Source organism: Hemiscyllium ocellatum, chromosome 17 (assembly GCF_020745735.1).
Source record: "Hemiscyllium ocellatum isolate sHemOce1 chromosome 17, sHemOce1.pat.X.cur, whole genome shotgun sequence".
Lineage (NCBI taxonomy): Eukaryota > Metazoa > Chordata > Chondrichthyes > Orectolobiformes > Hemiscylliidae > Hemiscyllium > Hemiscyllium ocellatum.
The window spans coordinates 59507430-59532564 of NC_083417.1; the positions used below are offsets into that span (position 1 = coordinate 59507430).

General features: G+C 41.1%; 1 protein-coding gene across 3 annotated transcripts; it reads left to right on the forward strand.

Moving 5' to 3' along the window:
• The first annotated feature begins 4659 nt into the window (after window positions 1–4659).
• Window positions 4660–16568, forward strand: LOC132824000 (zinc finger protein 319-like). 3 transcript variants are annotated; one of them, XM_060838205.1, is made up of 4 exons: window positions 4660–5075; window positions 10621–12389; window positions 12750–13214; window positions 14621–16568. In XM_060838205.1, the coding sequence occupies exons 2-3, from the start codon at window positions 10730–10732 to the stop codon at window positions 12818–12820; spliced, it is 1731 nt and encodes a 576-aa protein (XP_060694188.1). In that variant the 5' UTR covers window positions 4660–5075; window positions 10621–10729; the 3' UTR covers window positions 12821–13214; window positions 14621–16568. The 3 variants fall into 3 exon arrangements, with proteins under 3 accessions (XP_060694188.1, XP_060694187.1, XP_060694189.1); XM_060838206.1 differs by lacking the exon at window positions 12750–13214 and having other exon boundaries at window positions 4662–5075; XM_060838204.1 differs by lacking the exon at window positions 14621–16568 and having other exon boundaries at window positions 4661–5075; window positions 10621–12825.
• Window positions 16569–25135: the final 8567 nt, after the last annotated feature.

Below are 25135 nucleotides of genomic sequence, written 5' to 3' on the forward strand. Positions count from 1 at the left end.
CCATATCCAGAATAACCTAGTGAATCTTCTCTGAATTACCGATAAAACTAGTACATCTTTTTTCTGAGATAAGGGAACTAAATCTATTTACACAATTATAGGGGTGATCTAATAAGCGTCTTGTACAGTTTTAGCATGACCTCCCTATTTTTACATTCCATTCCCTTTGAAATAAAGGTGAACACTCCACCTCCCTTCCCCAATACCTTCTGAACTTGGATGCTAGTTCTTTTGTAATCAATGCACAAAAAACCCAAATCTTTCTTCACTGCAGTTTTCTGCCATTTAAATAATATTCAGATCCTCCATTCAGACCCTCTGCCTAAGTGCATAACATCACATTTTCCACATTATATACAATCTACTAAGATTTTTGCCCATCATTGAACCTGTGGAGTACATAACCTCTTTGTATCACCCTCAACACTTGCCTGCCCACCCATTTTTGTGTCACCCACAATTTGGCAATACTGCATTCACTTCCATCAACCCATTAATACATATTGTAAATAATTGTGGCCCCAACACTGATTCCTTGTGGCATATCACTAGTTAAAGTTTGCCATGCTTAAAATGCTCCCCAGTATCCAAACTGTCATCTGTTAGTTAGCCAATCCTCTACCCATTACCATATACCCAACAACCCAACAACTACTTCCCATGTTTTCTTTTCGGCTGAATACACCCCCAATGTCTGTTCATGGCAAAGGCTTCAAACTGGAAATTAATGAAGCAGCACGTTAATTGGTATATGTAAGAACTCTCAGCAGCTGCATGCCCATAAACATTACCCAAAATCCTGAGCTTTTTTTTTATTAAGTAGATTTATCTATAGGAGTCAAGCGATGCAGCAAACTTAACCTCCACTCTACTTCTATTGTGTGTCACATTGTCCTGAAAAGGAGAGAGCAGAATATCAGTTCAGTGTGTCCCTGTCCACAGGCTTCACTGAGATGACCCTTTGGGCTTGTCATATGCTTCTCTTTGCTCTGTCTTTTCCAGGTACTTTCACATGCTTGTGTATGGGGCAATTGGTTCACAATTTATTAAGCTTCTGACTTTTTGGTTTCAATAAATACCACAGCTTACAGCAGCAAATGAGTGGGAAATAAACTGGCTGGCTTTATAATTAAGGTGGTTTTAACTGCAGAGAAAAGGGACAATTCCTTTCCTCTCAGAGATCCAATGGCTTCTCTCAAACATTCACACCGATAGGCTGTCTGGCTATCTGGGAGCCATTCACGTAGTTGTTGGCAGGCAGAAAGCTTGTGTCACTGACAACTAGCCACCATTTCACAGACCAGTCGGCAACTTGTGGCTGGCTGTATCTCCATTCATGTACAGCCCTTAATTCCAGTTCACCTATAACTAGACTTCCTGCACTGCTTGAACTGATCACTGTGTAAGCAATATTCACACTGAGTATTAGGTGGCATGCTTTTGAAAAATGCAGAAATCATATTCCTTAGTTTTTAAAACAACCTTTTTTTTCCCATTTCAGACCACAATCAGAATACAGAAAAATAAAACAACTCTGAGAAAGGGTCACTCAATCTGAAATGTTATCTCTGATTTGACTCCACAGATGCTGCCAGATCTGCTGAGCTTTTCCAGCAATTTCTGTTCTTGTTTTCTGATTTCCAGCATTTGCAGTTCTTCCAGTTTTTAAAATGGTAAGCTCCTTACAAAGCATTTACTGATCTTAAACATCCATGTGAGGTCAATACATTTTTATCTCTCTACTGCCAGTCGGAGTCCAGAATCCAGGAGTTCTCTAGAACTTCAGATGTCACACAACACCAGGTTACAGTCCATCAAATTTATTTGAAATCACAAGCTTTCAGAGTGCTGCTCCTCTGTCAGGTGACATCACCTGACTTCACGTAAAGAAGGAGCAGCACCTCATAAGATTGCAATTTCAAATAAACCTCATAGAGTCATAGTGACGTACAGCACGGAAAAAGACCCTTAGGTCCAACTCATCCATGCCGATCAGATGTCTGAACTTAATCTAATCCCATTTGCCAATATTTGGCCCATTTCCCTCCAAAGCCTTCCAATTCATATACCCATCCAGATGCCTTTTAGATGTTATAATTATACCAGCCTCTTCCACTTTCTCTGGCAGCTCATTCCATACACTGACCACACTGCATGAAAAGGTTACCCCTTAGGTCCCTTTTCAATCTTTTCCCTCTCACCCTAAACCTATGACCTCTATTTTGCACTCCCCCACTCCAGTGAAAAGACCTTGTCCACGTCCCTCACGATTTTATAAAACTTTCAAAGATCACCTTTCAGCTTCTAACACTCCAGAAAAAAAATAGTCTGAGCTTATTCAGTCTCTCTCTGTAGCTCAAACCCTCCAACCCTGGCAACATCCTTATAAATCTTTTCTGAACCCTTTCAAGTTTCACAACATCTTTCCTATAGCAGAGACACCAGAATTGCACACAGTATTCCAAACGTGGCCTAACCAATGTCCTGCACAGCCACAACATGACCTCCCAACTCCTATACCCAAAGGAAAGCATACCAAATGCCTTCTTCACTATCTACCAACCTGTGACTTCACTTACAAGGAGCTATGAACCTGCACTCCAAGGTCTCTTTGTTCAGCAACATTCTCCAGTTACTGCTAGGGGTAATGTGAGAGCACTACCACACAATGATTCACACCAGATTGACTGTTCATTGGCAGCTCCCCATCCCCATAAGTGGTCCTGCTTGTCACCAGTCAATTCCACTATTTTCTCCTCAAAGTGAGTGAGAAGCTTGTAGCCCAAGTGGGGCTGCCAAGTGTTGTGGTATGTTACTGCATGCCTCCAACTGATTGATTGTTGACCCGGTGTGGAGTTTTATGCCTTTGGAGCAGCAATTCAATTGAAAGGTGCAGACAAGATTCCAGGAAACCTCAGCTGTTGTGAATGTGACAGGCAGCTAGGAGGGATAATGTTCAACAATTGAGAGATCAAATGTACCACACTTCCATCAAGGCAATAACAGACCAGCCAGCTAGACTCCTGAATAGAAAGTACTTCCACTCAATGAGTGTCCGACTGGTTTGTGATCACCTCTGTGATATGGGATTGAGGGATAACTAATGTTACAAGATGGCAGCAGAGCAGGGTTTCTAAAGCCAGAGCTCATCCACTCTGCCCATTTCTTTTCTTCTTTTTTTCCTTCTTTCTTTGTTTTCTCTCTACCTACCTCCATTTCCTGGATGGACTTGATGGACTCCTAGCCTCGAGGAAGCCCAGCGTGGACTCCCTGCTTTGCAAATTTACAACTGCAATGCTGAATTTTTACCTTTATTTCTTTATTTTTCTGTTTTATATCTAACATTTGTACCTAGGTATTTTTTGTACCCAGCTTTATAAGGACAGTAATGATAATCTTTTAACTTTATTTCTTCATTTTTCTAATTTATACCTCAGCTTTTGTACCTAGGTATCTTTGTACCTAAGTTGCCACCAGAGGTGGTGACTTTGTGCACTTTTTGCTGTACTCATGTGTACCTGAACTTGAGGACACGTGACAATTAAACCTAATTCTAACCAGGTCAATTGATGAAAGAAACCTAAGAACACTGAGGTTTAGATCAGAGTGGTGCTAGAAAAGCATAGCAGGTCAGGCAGCATCCGAAGAGCAGGAAAATCGACGTTTCGGGCAAAAGCCCTTCATCACAAAGCCCTTTTCCTGATTTTCCTGCTCCTCGGATGCTGCCTGACCTGTTTCCAGCACCACTCTGATCTAAACTCTGGTTTCCAGCAGCTGCAGTCCTCAATTGCCTAGTAAGAACACTGAGGTCCACTATAAAATGCAGCTACCTTGAACAGAACTAAGAGATGCCAGTACAAATGGATCAGATGCTAACTATGCATTTTTGCTACATCCAGTGATGTTTGGTGGACGATAAGGGACACTGCAGCTAAAATCAGTTCATGTATGCAGTTGGAAGTTTATAACCACAATGTTCTGTTGCCCTTGAAATCTATGTGCCTGGGCATAAATGTGCAATGTGACCTAGCCTAAAGAGGTAGCCAAATATTTGTCAAACACATTTGCAAACGTTTGTCAATAAAGTTCTAATCTTTTGTAGTAAAAAATAAAAACTACCTGAAGGAGGATGTTCCCCTCGCATCCCCGTCCACCACACTGGGAAGGCTGTGTATAAATGTAATCCTGATGAAGGGCTTATGCCCGAAACGTCGAATTTCCTATTCCTTGGATGCTGCCTGACCTGCTGTGCTTTAACCAGCAACACATTTTCAACTATAAATGTAAAAGACAAGTCTCAGCTATTTAGAACCGTGGAATAGCAAACTGTACAGTTGTTTAAAATCGCCTTTTCAAACAAAAAAGAACACAATGTAGGAACAAATATGGATTTAAGATTCACAGTTCGAAGTAGAAGAGAAACTAGATTTGAGTGGGGAATATAATTAAAGGTTTGAATTAAAAATTCGGGTTAAGGTGGGAATTTCGGAGAAAGAGTTGGATTTAAAACTGGGGTAAAAAGTCGGATTTGGGGGTTGAATTCAAGGCTAAGGTTTAGGATTGGAATGAGTGAATGAATGAATGAACGTGGAGAGGAGTGTGCTCGGGGTGGAGTTGAGTGAGGGTTCACTCTGGTGCCGCGGGGCTGGGAAGACCTGTGTCGGGAGCCGGCGCTGGCTGTTCAAGCGGGAGCCGCCGGGGGCAGCAGAGAGCCGGCAGCAGTGACAGGAAACTCCGCGGCTGCTCTTGGCTTCCTGTTTACGCGGGCCGAGCCGAGCCGAGCCGAGGCGGACCAGACCGGAGCCAGCCAGAGCCCAGCAACCGACAGGCGGCGAGGGGGAGGGGGGGGAAGCAGGCGTCAACCGGGGGGAGGGCTGTTCAGAGCGGCTCGACCGACACCTCGAAACGGCTTCCCCCCTCCCAATCGAGGACGAGAGACAAGGAAAGGCCGAGGCTCGGTGGGGGGCGAAGGGCCGAGGCCTGGGCCTGGGCGGCGCTCGGAGCCCGATCTTGCCCCCCCCCCCCCTCACATCACAAAAGCTTTTCACCCGGCCTCGGTACACGTGACAGTCCAGGTACCGGCGGGTTCTCCGGGCCGACAGGGGCCTAATACCGCGCGCGGGGTGGGGGTGGGGGTGGGAGTCGGGGGGAACACCGGCGGTTCTCGGCCGGCAAGAGGTGGCAGGCCTTTGTCCTGGGCCCGGCCGTGGAGGTGGCGCTGCCCAGGCCGTCTGTCGGGGTGAGGGAGGGGAGGAGGGGGGTGGTACACGGCTGAGGTGTAGCCGAGGGGCAGGGGACCGCCCCTTGGGAGCGGGCTGGCTTCGCCATCACCGCACCGCACTGCAGGCCATGTGCCAGCAGCTGCCTCGGTGTAACCTGAGCCCCATGTGCCCAGAGCGGTGGCCCCGAGAATGACTTGGCTAAATGCTATCGCTCCATGACCATTGGCACTGCGACCCCCGCCCCCGGGCACTGCTGTGTACCACTGCATCTTTCCTGCTGTTGCCCTCAGTCGCTCTACACTGTTGCTTCTCAATGTTTGATACTTCTGCTTCGTATCGCCTCTTGATCCATAGCACCTGAGCACACTATTGTCTTTCAGTTCCTGATACCTCTGTTGTTATTATCCCTCAACCCCTGTCAGTCTTGCACACTGCTGTCCCATCCTCTTATTAAATTTAATCTCTGGCAGTTATTTGCTATTGCCTTCAATCCTTGACACATCTGCAATGTATTGCTATTCAAACCTCAGCACCTCTACTATTTTACTTCAACCCTGGCACCTTTGTGCACAATTGGCTTTCGATCTCTGGCAACTAAGCACTGTTACCATATTCCTTTACTATGTATTGTCAGTAACCCACGATCCCAACAAGAATTAAGAATTTTTCGAGTACTTGACAAAAGCACAAAAAGCCTGTGTACAGCGAAGTTGAGGAAAAATGGCCCCATTTTTAAAAAGTTGTGGTTGCAGAAGTAAGTTGTATATATAGTACTCTTTAAAGTCAACTTTTTGTGTATAGTGTTAATCCCTCTACCCCAACAATGAAAATACTTTTCTTTCTGTGTTTATATTTACAATTATAATTGTGTTTCCTTAAATTGAAACCTTGTTTGATACGCCAGCAGGGAGGAAGCATTCAGTGTGTGACCTGAGTTATCTACTTTGCCCCTCAGGAAAATCATTTGTTGGCAAATGTAGAAGTGGTAACCATCCCCATCCCAGTGTTAGCCCGTGTGTGTGATTGTTCCCTCACTGTGTTTGGTTTCCATTTATCAAGAATGGGACACAACTTTTGTTCCTGCTGCTAATCCCACTGTTCAATTACTTGTCAAAAGCTGTTGCACACTGGGGTTCTCTAATTTGCATTCACTTCCAGTCACGGGAAGGTGCAAATCAGTGCTTGATTCAGTAGCAGCTAACAGAAGCAGGAACTGCTGGTTACCTTATTTGACTCGGCATCTTCCAACTGGCTTTCATAACCTGCTTTCTGACCAGTAAATAATATATATAACTCTTTTTATAACAATGCAGTCTCCAAATGTGATTTTTTTTCAGCTTAAAAAGTTGAACAGATAAACAAACACATCAAAGCATTGAAATTAGAACCAAAGAATCAGGTATTTTGAATTAGTGACTGCACTGAATCTACAAGAGATATGGTAACAAAATCCCATTTGAAATGAAACTCTAGAGCAGAATTAGAAACTTTCACTTCACTTCCCCCTCCCCCCACCCAAAATAAACCTAAGTGATGTAATTCAGGCTTCCTCCCAGTAGAAGGACGTGCATCACATTAGATCTTGTTTAATCATTAGGCAAATTGAGTTTCAGAAAACAAAGAACTAGTAATAAATGCTTTTGTTCTCGGAGCAGTTCAGAAGGTCTCTCTGCCTACAGCTCCAAGCCCCACACAATCTAACTTTCAGAATAATTTTATTACTATAGGACCAGCACCCAAGTTGGTAAAGATGACAGTAGTACAATGGTAACAGTATTGCATTAGCAACCCAAACAAACATAAATTTAAGTGTCACCATGCAGACCAAGATATGGATTTTAAGGAATCAGAGAGCTTGTGGTTTTGTATTGGAATTGAAGCTGCTAATGTGTGTGTGTGTGTATATATGTGTATATGTATGTATGGAAACTCAAGTCATCTATTCATTCCTTTAGAACTTAGCACTCTTATCCAGTCTGGCCCATCTAATTCTAACCCACGTACTGTTAATCTTGAGATCATTGCTGCGAGTAAATGTTCAAGACAGTTGCAGTAGGGCAATAAATCTGTTCTTGCCAGTGTCGCTGACATCCAGTGGTGTTAAGGGAAGTTTTCCAAGAAATAGATTTTACCTTTTTTTCTCTCTGGATACAGAACTGCTCTTGTTAATAAGCCAAGAATCAGATCTACTCCAGTGTTGTTAGTAACAGAAGCAAACTTTTAACACAGCTGACCATGGGCATTTTAGCATTGGTGAGATTTTACATTAAGGATGTAAACGTTTCACACCGTAAACTATTAACTTGAAAAACATGCATTAGTAAAGTTGGATTCCAATCAGTTACACAAATGGAACATTAATAGATATTGACTTAAAATATGTTTTCCCATGGCTCATTGGTATTAATGTGCTATTGGGAAGACTCTGTGTAAGTCACTAAATCTGATGCTAATACAGCAGTGAGTTTGAAATTGAAGTCACAATTATGCAAGGGTGTGTTCACCTATTTTTCTGCACTTTAGGTTCCAGGACTTTACCAGGAAATAGTTATCTCCTTCAAAGTCCACAGAGGCAGCCGTAGAGTAGCCTATATGCTATACTCATTGGAGCTGATCTTAATCATTCTTTCAGATGCCTGCAGTGCAGTTGTTGCTTGCTTAATGCTTCTGACCAGCGGAGGAGTCAACATCTCATTTTCTTAATTTTTCACTGTACTTTGAATAGAGTTATTTAAATAGGGGTTTACTGAAGCACATACAGAACTGTTTGCACCAGATTTTCAAGCTTTTATTCATCATTCTTTATATTTTAAAGAACACAGTCACATCCTTGTTCATTTTTTTGTCCATTGAAATCAATGTAAACAGTTGGCCTTCAAGGATCAAGTCCTGGAAGCAGTATATTCCCATTTTTCCTCCACACTGCATATTCGTTTGAATGTAGGATGTCAAACTATTCCAAATATAATCAAACCAGTAAGTTAACCAAGGTTAAAATAATCTAACTAGTTACTAAAACTTTGACATACGACCCCATTGGTTGAATCGTCTTGGTAACGCCTTCATTGTTGCAATTTCTTGAAATCATTACTCCTTTAATTTAATGTCATCATATTAGGATGATGATATGATGAGACCCCTCCCACACCCCATTGAGGAATTGTATTTAATAGAAACATTTGGATGGCCGGAGTCATTTGACACTTCAGTTTGCCCTCTTGCTTTCCTGTTGATATTAATGCCATGCCTGGAGTGATTGTTTGGTATTATTGAATATCATTGACTTATAATTCTACTGTCTATCCTTTATCAAACTACCATGTGACTGTTATCAATTTAAATTGCATTCGTTACCTCTACACTTGCGGCATCATACAGCACATTCATAGGAGTTAGTGCAATTGGCTGGCTTTGGGCAAATTTAGATCAAGGATCTGGCTGGATTTTAACCATAATGCTGACTGGCCTGTGAGGTGTTCAGATTAAGCAAAGTCAGAGCTGTATCCTGGAATTAATGCCAACTTGCTGTATTGGAGCATCTCTTCAATATCTACACTCCGCTGCAGTTACGGTGTTTTGAATTGCTACAACTAGATTACTCCCAGCATGTTGCTCTGTGGATTCATGGAATGTGAATACAATCTTAGGTATAGTACAATTACAGCCCTTCTACCATACTAGATGGTAACATTTAATTACTGCCATATTATCAGGTTGGTGGACAAGGAGTGTTGAAAGGGCAGTCTGTCACCCTTTTACCTGTGCAATGATTTGGTAACCAGTAGGTAAAATTGGATCTGTACAATATTCATATGGATGTGCTTGATCACTAACATTCTAAATTGTTTAAAAAAAATGAAATAAGGCTGCAAGAACAATGATTTACTGCATATTTTCTGTGCAGTTTCTGGACCAACTGTTAACTTTTTGTTGAATGAATGAAACACCATTACTTGAAGTTGTTGTGGGTATGTTTGCTAAGCAGGGAATTTGTCTTGCCGATGTTTTGTCCCCTTTCTAAGTGACATCCTCAGTGCTTCATGAACATGAAAGCCACTAAATGCCACAACCAGGTATCCTTAGTATCTCTACACATAGACAACAAGGACCACAAATTCGACTGGGACAACACAGCAGTAATAGGACAAGCTAAACAGAAGACAGCCAGAGAATTCCTAGAAGCTTGGCTCTCATTCACAGACTTTATCAATAAGCACATTGACCCAGTCCCAATACCAACCACTGCAATAAACAACCAGAACTGGCAACCACAAGCAGCGGGGACGAAACCAAATACATTCCAACTGACACAGTACAGCAGTGCTTCACAGGAGGCTCCACAGTACTGACAATGTCACCTAGAAAGGGGATGAACTGCCTGCAAACCAAATCTCCAACTCTGAACATACTCACAACAACTGCAACCAGCACCCGGGCTAGAACTCTTTACACAAACCTTGAACCATTGCTTTAGAAATCAGCTCCTGGTCCAAACTGAATTTAAGCTGGCAGTGGGGATGTTTTGTAAACTGTTGTGGACCTGACGTGAAAATACAAGATTTGCTGAGGGACATTACACTGTGATAATCCATCAGTCGTGACAAGACAGGTTTTTCCAGAAGAATGGGCGGTGATCTTATTGAAAGTCATCCTCTGAGGAAATTTGACAGGATAAATGTTGATAATGTTTCTTCTCAGAGCGTGTAATCGAGAACTGGGGGACAGTTTAAAAATAAGAACTCTTCAGTTAAGATGGAAATGAAAATTCATTTCACTGAGGGTCATTAGTCTGTGAAATTCTCTTCACCAGAGATTCGACATTGAATATATTCAGGGCTGAAATAGATTTTTCAATCGACAAGCGAGTAAAGGATTTTTGATGGGGTTGGGGCTGGCAGCAGCCAGTAAATTGAGGTCTCGCTCAGATCTGCTATGATCTTATCAAATAGCTGGACACAATGGTCCATTTCTGCTTGTAGTGCTTATATTTTGCAAATGGACCATCTGTACATATTTCAGTATCCATCATTTGTCATCTCCTCCACTGAATGCTCCCTCACCACCACCCAGAACACCTCTATCCAACTTACTCAGTTTGGTCTTTTTTTTTCTGGTTTTTCTTTCCTACCCTCATCTCATTTTGTATCATACTTTGTTTTTCAATCTGCTCCAATTTCTCTGTCGACCTGCCAGGATCTTGTATATGTGGCAATGGACGAAACAATCTGCTTCCCAAAGTGTGTTACACCTCCATTATAACTATTGCACTTTACTTATTTTTACATGCACTCCGTTCATGCGTTTGTAGGTGTATTAAACACATTGCTTCATGGACAAATGCAGTGAGAGCAGTTTGGGTTTGTTTTGTAAAATAAATTCAACTTTTTTTTTCCAACAGATAAGATTGACCAGTGCTCTTTGCTCTGTGTGGAATCAGCGCGAGGCCTCCATTGTTTCACCCATTTCATCTTGGGAAGTAATTGTTTTCCAATGTGAGTCCATTCAACATGACAGAGTGTTGGGAGGAACACCCAGCCGCCGCACCTTTGGTGGAGAACTGCATTCCCCAGACTACTGAGCGTGCCCTTGAGTTTGCAATTGTGTTCCCTACTGATGGAGCCCTTCAACAGCACCAGCCTGTATCGGCCGAGAGCTCCCAAAAATGCAACATGTGTGGCCAGACGATCACACAGCTGTCAGAACTCCAACAGCATCCGTGTTTTGTTAACATGAACCGCTTCTACCAGTGTGCCCAGTGTCAGAAGACTTTCAGTCACTCTAATGACCTGCTGCAGCACCAGTGTGGCCAAGTGGAGGAGAAGCCCTTTATCTGCCACGTCTGCAAGATGGGCTTTTCCCAGTTGCTGGGACTGGTCCAGCACCAGAATGTCCACAATGAGAACAACCCCTTCAAGTGTACTATCTGTGGTGAGAACTTCCAGCAGTCATCGGAACTTATCCTGCATCAGCGGGTTCACATCGAGGATCAGCCCTTTGAGTGCACTGTATGCAAGAAGAGGTTCAAGGACTCATCAGAACTGGTGGCACACCAGCAGTTCCATGCACCCGAGAAACCCTTCAAATGTAGTGTGTGCCAGAAAGGCTTTAAGAAGTCATCGCAGCTGGTCCGACACCAGTACATCCATGGTGAGAAACCCTTCAAATGCTCAGCCTGCGAGAAGTCTTTCCGCCATGCCTCTGAGCTACAGCGACACCAGAGGGTGCACACCGGCGAGCGGCCCTTCAAATGCAACCAATGCGACAAGACTTTCAGCCAGTCCTCTCACCTGGCACACCACCAGCGTATCCATTCAGGCGAACGGCCCTACGACTGTGGTGTCTGCCACAAGAGCTTCAAGCACCGCTCGCACCTTGTGCGCCACATGTGCGTCCATGCTGGCGAAGACATGTTCAAGTGCGTTATCTGTCATGTTGGCTTCAAGCAGCCTGGAGAACTGCTGCAGCACCAGTGCATAACAGAGCCTGAGCGACCCTACAAGTGCGGCCAGTGCAACAAGAGCTTCAAGCGCTCTTCCTACCTTCAGCACCACCAACGTGTGCACTCAGGGGAGAGACCCTTCAAATGTACAACCTGTCAGATGAGCTTTAAGCAGCTTTATGCACTGGTGCGACATCAGCGCACCCACACTGGCGACAAGCCCTATAAATGCACCGTCTGTGACAAAGGCTTCAGTGAATCCTCGCACCTCCTGTACCACCAGCACATTCATACTGGAGAGAGTGTTTTCCAATGCACAGGGTGCCAGAAGGGTTTCAAAGACTCATCAGAACTCTTACGTCACCGCTGCGCCAGGGTGGAGGGAAAACCCTTCAAGTGCACTGTTTGCCAGAAAGCTTACAAGAGGGTTTCAGCCCTGCAACTCCATGAATCGACCCATGTGGAGGAGAGGCCATTCAAGTGCAATGCCTGCGAGCGACGCTTTGCATGTTCCTCTGAGTTGGTGGATCACCAGTGCCGGCCTGCCAAGGAGAAGCCGCTGAAGTGTAGCGACTGTGAAAAGAGATTCAAATATTCCTCAGACCTGGAGCGTCATCGGCGCGTTCACACAGGGGACAAACCTTTTAAATGCATCACTTGTGACAAGGGCTTTAAGCAGAAGGAACACCTGATAAAGCACCAGAATGTCCACGCCAGAGAGAGTCAGTGTAAGTGCACATGGTGTGGTGAGAGGTTTACAGAGCTAAGCTATCTACAGGAGCACTGCCTTCAACACACCGCGCAAAACTCCTATGAAGGTTCTGCTTGTGGACAGTGATTTTTAATTTCTTTACAAATTTAGTCTTAAAAGCCTGATCTTGGTTAAACTTGTACAAACTGTGGCACAGAGAGATTTGTACAGGTTGACAGGCAGCATTAGCCCTTAGAGCAAGGTGTCCAAACTTCGTGGGTGAAACGTGATATAATACCAGCTACCCCCCTCACCCCCAAACCCCATCTGCATTGAATTTCATTCCAGTTTCCCATCAATGCTCTGATACCAACAGGTCATTTTTTTTCCACTTTAGGTACCCCAGCCTCCAGGTCCACACAGTCAAAATGGGACAAAGCAGAATGGATGGCATTTCAGTGCAAATAGAACTGAGTTGTCAGGCCATGTAGATCACATTGTCAAGATTAAAAGGATGCACGTGGTCAGATTTTAAATACTGCCCTGACAGAATTACACTCCAGTTTTGACACAGCCAGTACCACTGAGCTATACGTTCCACTTGAGTGACTTGGGTTCTTCTTCAGTCACCTATGACTATCCTGCTGAGAATGTTCAGGTTTTTTTTTAGCTGAAAATTACACCTCAGTGCACTTTCTTTTGTGTGAGTTTCATCACCAGAGAGCAATTTCCCTCTTGCTTGCGCTTGCCATAGCTTTGAAAGTGATGTCCCAAGATAATGCAGGTGTACCCCTGAGTATTGCCCCTTTCACCCTCCAACCTTTCTGATCTTCTGTCATACCAATATCTACAATGTGACCAGGTAAGGCATAACAATAATATAATTGGTAGTAAAACTGATCTGAAATTTGAGGCTTATCTACTTTGTTGGAATAAAGCTCCAAAGTAGAAACAAATATTTGTGTTTTGAGATCATGACGTTCTGAAGTGTGGGGATGTATTTTCGTGTCAGTGTTTTCCTGCAATGGTAGCAGTGCCATTATTTCACATTGTGATGTTTGATAGATTTTGGTCTGCAATTGTGCAGTTGTATTCAATAGGGTAGAGAAATACATAACTTTACTTCAGTTCCCTCCCACATTGTAACTTCTAGAATTGTGTTCAGTTCTAATCCCATGATCTCCCGTTGCCATTTGAAATCACTGCAGAGTACAGCAATCTACTGTTTGGATGAAAAGTTGATTTATCACAACTGTTGTTTTAGTGAAAAGAAAAATAAAGAAATAGGATGTATAGGTAATATATCGGTAAAACAGCCTAATCTTGCAAACCATTCAGTACTATGCTAACTTTGTCTGTTCCATTTTCTGTCCTCCCTGTCTCTTGGGCCAGTCCTGAGGACTTCGAGATCGATGCAGCATTTTTGTCCCTGGCGTCTACCAAGTATTTGGCTGTTAGAAAGTGCATGAATCTGATTTTGGGGCATTATTTTGTCTCTTGGCCTTTGCACTTACTCAAAGCAAACAGCAGTGAGTAAATGTACAAACCACATTTATGGAATACCGTAGCTCGGGTATCCTAAGCCAACATGGCATCTGGGTTATGTTGTTATTAGCTGCACCTTAAGATTTGTAGATGAATCTCAGCCTATTTAATAATTCACAAGCAAATACAGTGGAAAATGCTAAATGGAGACATTTCTTTTGGAAAGGGATTGGATTCTTAGACTAGACAATTGACTTGGGGAAACATTGGCTGTGGGCTGAACATTTTATTAAAACCTAAAACACAGGGAATATCCTTTTTTGATCAGGTTTGGCATTATAGTACTTTAATCAGGAATTTTTGATCCATTTTGCTGCATGGATTTCCATACCAAGGCAAAAGCTGTGATCCTTAAGAGAGCCAGTGAAAGTTATCCCACCTCCCTAGACCTGCAGTCATTAAGAATTTGTGAATTATTTTCAGAATTCTGTTGCAAATGTGTAATTAAAATAGGGTTTAATTTATGTCTTTTGAAGTAGCATGAACTCCAGGTCTGCATTTTCACTGCTGCAACCTATTAGATTGCCAGTCCTGTTTTGTTTCTTTGTGTGTTATTGGTTTCAATGACTTGACAGGAAGATGGTTTCATAGTGTGAGTCCTTTTTTTTTAAAAAGGCAATACTTTTAACAAAAATGTTTGATATAAATGTCCTCATGTCATTTGTGGAAACGGAACCATGAACAGTGTTTTTTATGGGTTTTTTGCCATTTCAACGTCTACAGTCTTGATATAGAACAGGATGAACTGAAGATGCGGACACAGCAAAGCTCGCCTGACAAGCCTCCTTTGAAAATGAACCTGCACCATGGAAGTTTGGGCAAGAAGTCAGCCAAATCACGTCCAGTCTAAACCTTAAATACTGCGGTCTTTAAAAAGGTGGACTTTTGATGAGAAAAGTGGTATGTTGTTGCCAGTTGAACCAAGGGTGGTGTTGTTTTGTGTCATCTCCATTTTGTAAGCACTAACAGTTTGCTAATGCAGATGCTAAAAATGAAATGCAGATTAATTAAAAAAAAAGGTAGGATTAATACTGTCATATCAAAATAGTCCTCAAGCTGCCTATAGGATATCTCCAAGGTTACCAGTGTTTTTTTAGGAATGTAAAAGAGCTGTCTTTCTGCTGCTGTGCATGGCTAATTGCAAAAGAAAGGATTGTGGTTAATCTACATCCTTGCTGAGTGTAAGTAGAGTGTCTGATTGTAAGCCATTGAATGGGGAACTGATTGCTCTCATCAGTGGGACCTACATAACTCTTAGCATGTTAATTCTTCATTCAGTTGGCTTACCATTGAATATTCTCAAACCACGTGTGTGATGTGTTTTTTAAAAAAAATTGTCACAGAAGAAAGTTTTTATTTTATTACAAATCAATTTTATTTTGTTTGGGCTACCGTAAACACCGGTACAGTAAGATGGTGAGCAATTTACTTTCAGGGTTCAGATGGCTGTACCATAAACCCCACGAGCAATTTATTGATGTAATCAGTACCCAGAAAATGAATTGCAACCTTCATACTTTTGCCACCTGTAATTTTTTTTTAATATACATAGTCTTAATAAAGTTAAATCAATGCTAATGAAAGTTAACTTGTCCTGACTGTTGTGATAGCTGCAAAATGGCATCTGCTTTATCGAAGAATATAATCCAGTTCTCAATTAGAATTATAAGGAAATTAAAAGCAATTGTGTTGTTGGTATTTGCCACAGCTGTGGAAATAATTTCTTTTAAATGGACAGTGTCAGATTTGAACCATCTTATGCTTTTTAATAAAATCTCTGCCAGAACTATCATTAGCATCAGCTTTGTATATTCCTAATTTAATACAAATGTTCTAGAGACATAGTTTCATCTGTAGCCTCTCACTGTGTTGATCTTTGATGGTTACTTATTGATGTCGGTATCACCTTGATTCCTTTCTTACTATTCCTACTTGAAGATGTTATTTCGGCTGGCTTTTCTTTATATGTAATCTATTATTCAGTCCTGATATTAGTAGGTTTTCCTGCGTTGCTGTGTCTATGTTTTTATTATCCATAGAAATCTCTTAAGTCTTCCCATATTTCTTAATTTAGTTTTCATATTCAGCTAGTTTGCAGAATGACACCTTAATTAATGAGCCAGGCTCTTAGCTGTATACATAAAGCTGGCTGATATAATGCAGTAATCATAAATGACCTATTCCCATCAGACACCAGATTGTTTGTTTGCTTGTATATACGTTTTGTTTTAATCCGATTCAGTTTAAATTATTTCTCTATCGCCAGGAAGCACTGTTTGAGGAAACTCAAATAATTGAGAATGTATATTTTGAAGAAACTGCTTCACCAGCACATTCAGAAGTGTGGAAAGTTATTCCTCTTTTTACAGAAAGAGGAAAAATGAAGAGCTGACTGCTGCCATTCACATCTCCGAGATAAACGTGTGAAGAGTTTGCATGCTATGGAGACTTGTTGAATCCTCATGCTGACCTTTTCCATCGCCTACTGCATTTCCAGAATTCCTTCACTTTTGTGCACCTACTCCCTAGCCCAGTGTTTATAAATACAGAAATGTAATAGCTGTTGGAAGTTTTGTTTCATTTCCTTTGACACAGATCCCACCTTACATGCCTGAAGTCTGTGAAGTTACCTGGACAGAGATGGAACATAACCATGTGAATTAAAAAGAAATCTACTGATCATACATGTCAGATGTGATTTATTTTTAAGATTGTGCTAGAGTTTTCAGTAGTTGCATGCAGAGGCCCTAGTCATATTTTAATAGTCAGATAGGTGTGCAAGTACGTGTAGAATCCAATCAAATTGCAATCTTTAGGCTGAGTTTTAAAAATCCCCAATATATCTGTAGGTGCCTGGATTAATGAAGCTGATGGGAAGCTAATCACCTGAACACAAAAACAGCAGAACAATACTTTTTCTTTAAAAACTATGCAGACATGTCAAATGAAATTTAATTTTTTGTTTATTTTTCAAACTGTGAAATGTAACATTAGGTGTGTATATATAGTTAGAACAGTCCACACAAGTTGTTCACAATATCCTTATCAGACCATAGCTGGGGCAGCGTTTATATTTTTTGTCACCATGACACACAATCTGCTTAAAAAGGGATAAAAAGAGTATAGATAAAGAATAAATTGAGTGGTGTTAAGGCTTTACTGTCCACAAGAAAGTGGAGGATGGAAAAGAAAAAGCTTAAGTAGAAAATATTAAATGAGATATCGAAGGTAATCCTACAGCTATAATTAATCATCGAATTAAATCAAAATGCAGAGAAATTAAAGTTTAAAATACTTTGGGAAAATTATGGATGAACAAATTCTGACCAAGTAATTGAAATTATGTAGCAAGCAAAAAGTAAAGACTTTTTTAAAAAATATAAAATGCTTAAAAACCACAAAGGAAAATGACCTTAATCCAGAGGGGGGAAATTTTCATTTAGGTCCAAAAGTCCTACATTGAAATTTCTATCCTATTTAAAGTAGTAGAATAGACCTGGGCACATAAGAGAAAGTTAGGGCTGGAGATCAGAGTCGAGTGTGTGGTGCTAGAAAAGCACAGCAGGTCAGGCAGCATCTGAGGAGCAGGACAATTGACATGTCAGGCATAAGCCCATCACCAGGAATGAGGAAATCAGCAAATAGAAAAATAAAACTTTCCATAATGCACTCAGGAAAACTCAACAAAAGTGCTTACCAACCAATAAATGTCTTTAAGATGTTAGTTATCTGGTGAATGTAAGGTCCCCAAAGTCAAACAATTGCCTTCACATTTGGTGAGGTTTAAGGTGATTAGTCCACCACTTAGTCTGTAACAGTGACGGTCTTCAGTAATGTGCAACACTGGTTGTATCTCTTCACAAGTGTGTAAGGGGTTTGTACTGAGGCTTCAGTGGTGGATGGCCACACAGATACCCTGTCCAATTCGGAACCTGTTTAGGAAAGACCACTATTGCTGATGCAAATCCAAGTCTGCCTTTTGGTAAATTAGACTAGTTACAAGAAACTTGTTAATGATTAATTGCCTGTGTTTCCCATTCCTTGATCTGGGGAGGGTGCAAGGATGTGTTTCATTGCATTCAGTTAAAATAATGTGTGTACAATGAACTATGCCAGACAAATACACAGTATTTTACTGCAAATACAATAGGGCAAGTGTTGAGTTCCCAAATACTATAGGAACAGTGGCCCATGTAGAAACAAAGTTTGGTTTATTGGTTGTTTTTGGAGGACAAGGTCCTGTTCATGAATGTTAAGTTTGGATCATGCTTTAGTTCTAACCATTAATGGAGATATGGACAGGATATGGTTTTAAAGGAATTCTTTGAAATACAGTCACTACATAAATAAGGCGAGCCTGGAAAGGCCCTATGAACAGTAAAAGAGGTGGATTTCTGACAATGCAGTGAGGAAGTAAGAGACCCCCTTCCAACTTGAACAAAGGCACAGTTGCAAGCTCAAACTGTGCTATCTCCTTTGAGAGACATGAGTGCGCTGACTTGTTGTTTGAAATTAAGCAAGAGTTTAACAAGATTTCCAGTAATCCACAGTTAGAAGTGTTTACATGACAATAAATGATCACAAACCAGCATATGTCATGCTCCACCCCAGAATATCATTCCATATCAATTTGCTATAGTTGGGAAGCTTGCAATGTGCTTTTGAGGCAAACAGAAATAGTAAACAATGTACAAGGTTTTGCCAGGGAAACACAACTTTACATAATATTGGGAGGAGAAAGTAAAAAGCAAAAGTTTTTAAGATACAAAGCATAAGGAAGAAAGGCCATTGATATAGCATACACAGTCAAGATAAATGTTCAAGTCTGTGGGGGCAAATTACTGCAGATGCTTGAAGCTACTGAAAAAATGCTGGCTATCACAGGAGATCAGGTAGCATCATGGAGAGAGAGAGCAAGCTAATGTTGAGTCCAGATGATTCTTTAGCAGAACTGAAGTGTAGAGGGGGCAGTATGTGTCCAATAGTAGTGGGAGGTTGAGGGCTAGGTAGAAAGGCACTGAAAGTACAGATTAAATGATTGGAATGTGAGAATGGTAGAACACTGGTGTGGCTAACTGCCATGCTGGAATGAACAGACAGGTCTACTGAACTGCCGGGGTGGGGAGCAGGACACTTGGTGGTGGAGGACACGGAGACAGAGAATGTAACAAGTGAAGCTAAAAGAAAGGCAAAAAAATGGGAGTAGATATTCAAGACATTCAGATTAAGTCCAAAAGGTTGTAAAGTGCCTAGTTGGAAGCTGAGATGTTCCTCCAGTTCCTCCCTGTCTGCATTTTGCAGAAACCATTCCCTCTGGGACACTTTGGTCCATTCCTCAACCACCAATATCACTCTTCCCACAGCAACACCTGTTCCTTCACCCCCTCCTTGCTCGCCACCCAAGAGCCTGAGCAGTTTTTCCAGGTGAAGCAGCATTTTACCTGTACCTCATCCAACCTGGTGTATGGTGTTTGCACCCAATATGGCCTACTCTACATTGGAGAAACCAAAAACAGACTGGGTGACCACAGAACACCTCTGGTCCATGTGCAAGCAAGACCCTGACCTTACTGTAGCCAGTCATTTTAACAACGCATCCTGCTCTCATGCCCACTTGTCTGTCCTCTGTATGTTGCAATGATCCAGCAAATCACAGTGCAAACTGGAAGATGAACATTTCATCTTCAGACTGGGCACTTTACATCCTTCTGTATTTGAGGTAACACCTTCAAATTGTGAACCTATTCCCATTCCTTCCCTTTCTTTTAGCTTTACTTGTTCTATTCTCTGTCACAATGTCCTCTCTCCATATTCCAGTGGGACTGTCTGTCCTTTTCACTTTGGCTGTTAGACATACAATTGTTCTCACATTCTGATCACTTAATCTTCAGATCAACTTCCTTTCTCTCCTAGCACTTCACCCCCTACTATTGCATTGGTGCTGCCCCACCCCGACATTTCACATCAGCTCTTAAGAGTCTTTATCATGGATGCTGCAGCATGACCCACTGTGATTTCCAGCATTGTTTGTTTTCAGCAAAGTTCTAGTCTGAATGGATTGCATCTCCACTCACTGAGGAAAGTTAACAACGATGGTAGAACCACTGGTACAGAGCCATAAAAATAATTGGACAAAACAATAGCGCAAGATGAACAGCTAATGAGAACCAAAGATCAATGCCAGTAGTAGAAAAGAAAATTGATTTTTTTTTGTCTACAGATTAATAGAATAAAATATAGAAATTGGCATTGAAATATAGAAATTAAGAGTAGTCATCTGATAAAAATTCATATGTGAGCGACACTAATGAATATTTTGTTACAGGAACAGAAAAGGGTATGTACAAGTAATGCAGTAGACTTATTTAAGATTTCCAGCATATGAAACCAGGGTGGACAAATTGGCTCACAAGATGGCTAAGATAATAGGAGTTTACAACATTCAAAAGACATTTGGATTGGTGCATGAATACAAAATGTTTGGAGGGATATGGGCTAGGAGCAGGCAGGTGGGACTAGTTTGGTTTGGGATTATGTTCAGCATGGACTGGTTGGACCAATGGGTTTGTTTCTGTGCTGGGAGACTATACTACTAGGCATTCCACAAGATTTGACTTTGGGATCACTTCATCACTAATGGAAAAGATTTAGAGAAAATTGCAAAATTTGAAGATGACTCCAAATTGAGAGGTGATGGTAATACAGGGGAAAACTGGAATAAGACAAAAGAAAACAGTAAAAATTTGGAAAATGCATATGAAATCAGAAAATGAATTTCAATAACAGTAATTGTAAGTTAGATTTTGGAGGAAATAAGTAAACTATGAATTTTCTTTGAAAACGTTTAGAATAGATAACAGATAGACATCAAAACCTGCATTCACAGGTGATCAGATTACTTAAAGCAGCAATGCAAATTAATAAGGCCATTAAAAAAAAACACTGCTGTCCAGTTTTAAAGGAATGGCGTTGAATTTAGGGAAATTATGTTAAATGTGACTGTAACATTAGCTTGACTACTCTGAAGATTGTGAACAGTTGTCAAAAGGATATAGAGACATGTTGATAGATGTTAAAATGATTCATGAGGTTTATAGTAGAACTGAAAACTATACTCATCAGGAAAGACTTACCAGTTTGGGAGTCTCTTCTCCAGAAGAAAAAAGAATAGAGGATGACCTGCTAGAGATCTTTAAGATACGTAAAGAAAACACATTTCCATTGGCAGGGAAAAGCAGAACTTGGTACCATAAACACATATGAATGTTAAAGTTAGGAGCAAAAGTAAGCCACAGCCCTTTGAACCTGTTCATTCAATAACATCATGGCTGATCTGATTACTCCATGTTCCTGCCTTCCTTGATGACCTATCACCCTCTTGCTGATCAAGAATCTATCTACTTCTGTCTTTAAAATATTCAGATTCTACTTCCACTAAGGAAGGCAATTCCAAAGACTCATGACACAGAAAAATATTCTTTTTTTCAATCATAAATGATAAATCTCAAATAGTCACCAATAAATCAAAGAACACAGGAAAAAATGTTAAATGGAATCATGGAATCCCTACAGTGTAAAAACAGGGCATTTGGCCCAACAAGTCCACACCGACCTCCAGAGAGTATCCCACCCAGACCCATTCCCTTATCCTATTACTTTACATTTCCATGACTAATGCACCTAACCTACCCATCCCTGAACACTACGAGCAATTTTGCTCAGCCAATTGGCCTAACCTGCGCATATTTGACTGAGAGGGGAAACCAAAACACCCAGAGGAAACCCACGCAGACACGGGGAGAATGTGCAAAATCCCCACTGACAGCTACCCGAGGCTGGAATCGAAAACCTTTGCTGTTGCCATTCTGCCAATTGGTCACCAAAGCACACGAGAATGATCCAGGACCTCAAACAGTAATACCTCCCTTTACCCTGAGACCTTTGTTCATTAGCTTTCTGACAGAAATTGCCTCACAGTAGAAACATACCTTTGGTTCTTCATATGGGCAGTGTGAAACTTACTACCACCTGGTGAATAGTGTAGGTGCTTAAGAGAAAGCTAGTAAAAACATGGATAGAAAGGATACAAAGATATTTTGATGGAGTTAGATGATGAGAGTTTGAAGGAATATCATATGAAATCAAATAGGCTGTTTCTATTGCCATTAGTACTTTGTAAATGCACAGTATTACAATGAAGTATCCGGCTAGACGGTTTTCTTAATTCCTGATTTAGGACTTGAACCCAGAAGCCTGACTGAATCAAACGTGCTTCTAAAGTAGCTAAACTGGCACTCAACATTAAAAAGAACTGGATATGCATCTCTTTAAGCACAAGGGGAACATATGACCATTACCATTGATACAAATGACCAAATACTCTTCAGAAACATGGCTTCAGGCAGATAAGACCAGGGTAATTACCTGCACAGTCCAGTTGATCAAGTCTGACATCTTTTGTCAAAGTTATGTTGCTGTGATTATGATACCCACCTCTTTCTCCAAAAATGTACTTCATATTATACCATAAATATTAGTTCAGATAGTTCAAGGAATGCAACACGTTATGCCGGTAAAGCAAACAATTATGAAGGCAAAGGGCATGTTGGTCTGTTTTCAAGTAGATTGGAGTGCAAGAATAAACTAGATTGTATAGGGCTGTGTTGAGACCAGATCTAGAATACCATTTGAAGTTTTAGTCTCCATAACTTAAGAAACATATACTTGCACTGAAGCAGTATGTTGAATGTTCACTGAATGGATTTCTGGGTTGATTTATGATAGACTATAATCTCAGAAATTTAGAGGAATGAGAGGGCATAGATTCATACAACACAGGAGAAGCCCCTTGAGAATTTGAATCTATACTAATCTACACTAATCTCTCTTTCCAGCAGTTGGCCCATAGCCTTAAATGTTTTGACATTTTAATACTCAATTATGTACTTTTTAAAAAGCTGTGAAGTTTCCTGTCTACCCTCCCAGACAGTGCATTTCAGATTCCCACCACCTGCTGGGAGAAAACATCTTGTCTCAAATCCCCTCTAAACCTCTTGTGTTTCACCTTAAAATTATGCCCATTACTGACTCTTCAACTAAGGGGAATATCTGCTTTTTATCCATCCTGTCATACCCCCTCAATCTTATACACCTCAAATCAAATCACCCCACGACCTTCTCTGCTCTGAAGAAAACAATCCACACTACCCAGCCTCTCTTCATAGCTAAAATACACGAACCTAACCAATGTTTGTAACAGGCCCAATGTACCCTCCCTGCTCTAATAATTCATGGCATACTGATAAAGGCAAGTGTCCCATATGCTGCCTTAACTACACTATATCTGTCCTACCACATTCAGGGATCTGTAGACAAACACCCCAACATCTTTCTAGTCCTCTGAGCTTCTGAAAATCCTGCCAATCATTGAGTATTCAATTGTCTTGTTACTTCTGTCAAAGTGCATCATCTCTCACTTTTCAGGATTCAATTTCATCTGCCACTGGTTTTCCCATCTAACCAATCTGTCTACACTCTTCTATAATGGGAGACTTTCTTCCTCACTATTAACCAGCCATTCAACCATCATGTCATTCTCCAGGCTTATTTATCATTTCCCCAACCCCATATTCTCATCGGTTGTGTTTATATGTATCACAAACTATAAGGGATCCAGCAATGATCCCTGTGATACACCACTGAACATCATCCTCCAGTCTCACAAACAGCCTTTTATCACCACCCCCTGTCTTGTAATTCTACGCCACCTTTGCTAAGTTACTCTGGATCCCATGTGCTTCTACCTTCTTTATCAGTTTCCTACACAGAATCTTGTCAAAAGTTTAGTTGAAATCCATATAAGCTACATCAACCGCACTACCTCATCTACACACCCAGTCACCACCTTCACAGGGATCTACTTGAAACATACAAGATTCAGAAGAGGCTTGACAGGGTAGGTATTAAGAGATTAATTCCTTCCTGACTGAGGAATCTGGGACATGAGACACAAATAACTGCCAGAAGTTTTGTACATCACATTGCAACAATAAGTTTTCTATTAAAGAGTTAGCTCGGATTTAACTTCAGCTCTGTCACTTCCACTCCATTTCAGAGACATTTTAAAATCTTTGATCGGATTGGTTTTTGAACACAGAAATTGACATTATCAAGGCCAATTGATGGAGTGAAAAAAATGAGTGTATCTAGTCAGTTTCATATATTAGCTTATGGGAAATAGACAATGCACTCCTTTAGAACATTTACATTCAGTTTGATATTGCAAAAAGTAGAACAGATGAATACAGCCATTACTGCAAAACCTATCAGGTAAGAGGAGATGAAGCTTGATGGCTTGTGTCTTATTTTTAAGCAGAAAAGTGAGCTGGTGAGTGAAATGATATGCTGATGGCTTATTTGATCGTTTGAACTTTGAAAGGTCATCAACCTGAAAAGTTAATTTTTTTCTCTCTTTGCTAGGCCTGCTTTGTATTTGCAGCATTTTCTCATCCACTTATGGAATTTATTACCTTGGGTTCTTGTGTCAGAACAAATTGGGAAGGGTGCAGAAAGACAGACAGTCTCCTTCATTTGAAAGGAATTTTCCCAGAAATGTGATTACCTTCTCAATTCAGTCGTACTGTACTGTCAGCAAGGAGCTCTTCACTCAGGGATCACTGCTTTATTCCCCAGGCAAAGCTTTCTTAAAGTCAGAGCAGGAAATATTATACTCAACAGTGTTCTTGTCTCCAAAATAAACAATTACATCATCAGCAATCTTGGATTCTTGAACACATTTCTCTAAAAGCAAGTTTCAAGTAATACCAGCCTTGGGCTGGAAGATTGTGCATATTTTAACAGTGACCCAAAGCTATTTTATCAAAAGTATGTGAGGCTCATTGTTCAGGAAATAAGATATCAGTACAAGCTTGCCCAGTCTGGTTTCAAACAGCCAGAATGTCAAATAAATTGCTCACTGATACAATAGTGGCTGGCATCTTCATCTGGAGCTTCACGGTTCACTTTATCTGAGCTATTTTGTCTCATTTATACTGCTCGTGCAAGATGCAAGATTATCATAGTCATTGGGTGGCATGGTAGCATTGCTGCTTCACATTGTCAGGGACCTGGGTTCAATTCCACCCTCGAGCAACTGTCTATATGGAGTTTGCACACTGTTTTTGTATTTGCATGGACTTTCTCCCAATCCAAAAGCATGCAGGTTAGGATGGATTGGCC

Coding starts and splice junctions, on each gene's coding strand:
- LOC132824000 (XM_060838204.1), top strand. CDS start 10,730: ATGACAGAGTGTTGGGAGGAACACCCAGCCGCCGCACCTTTGGTGGAG.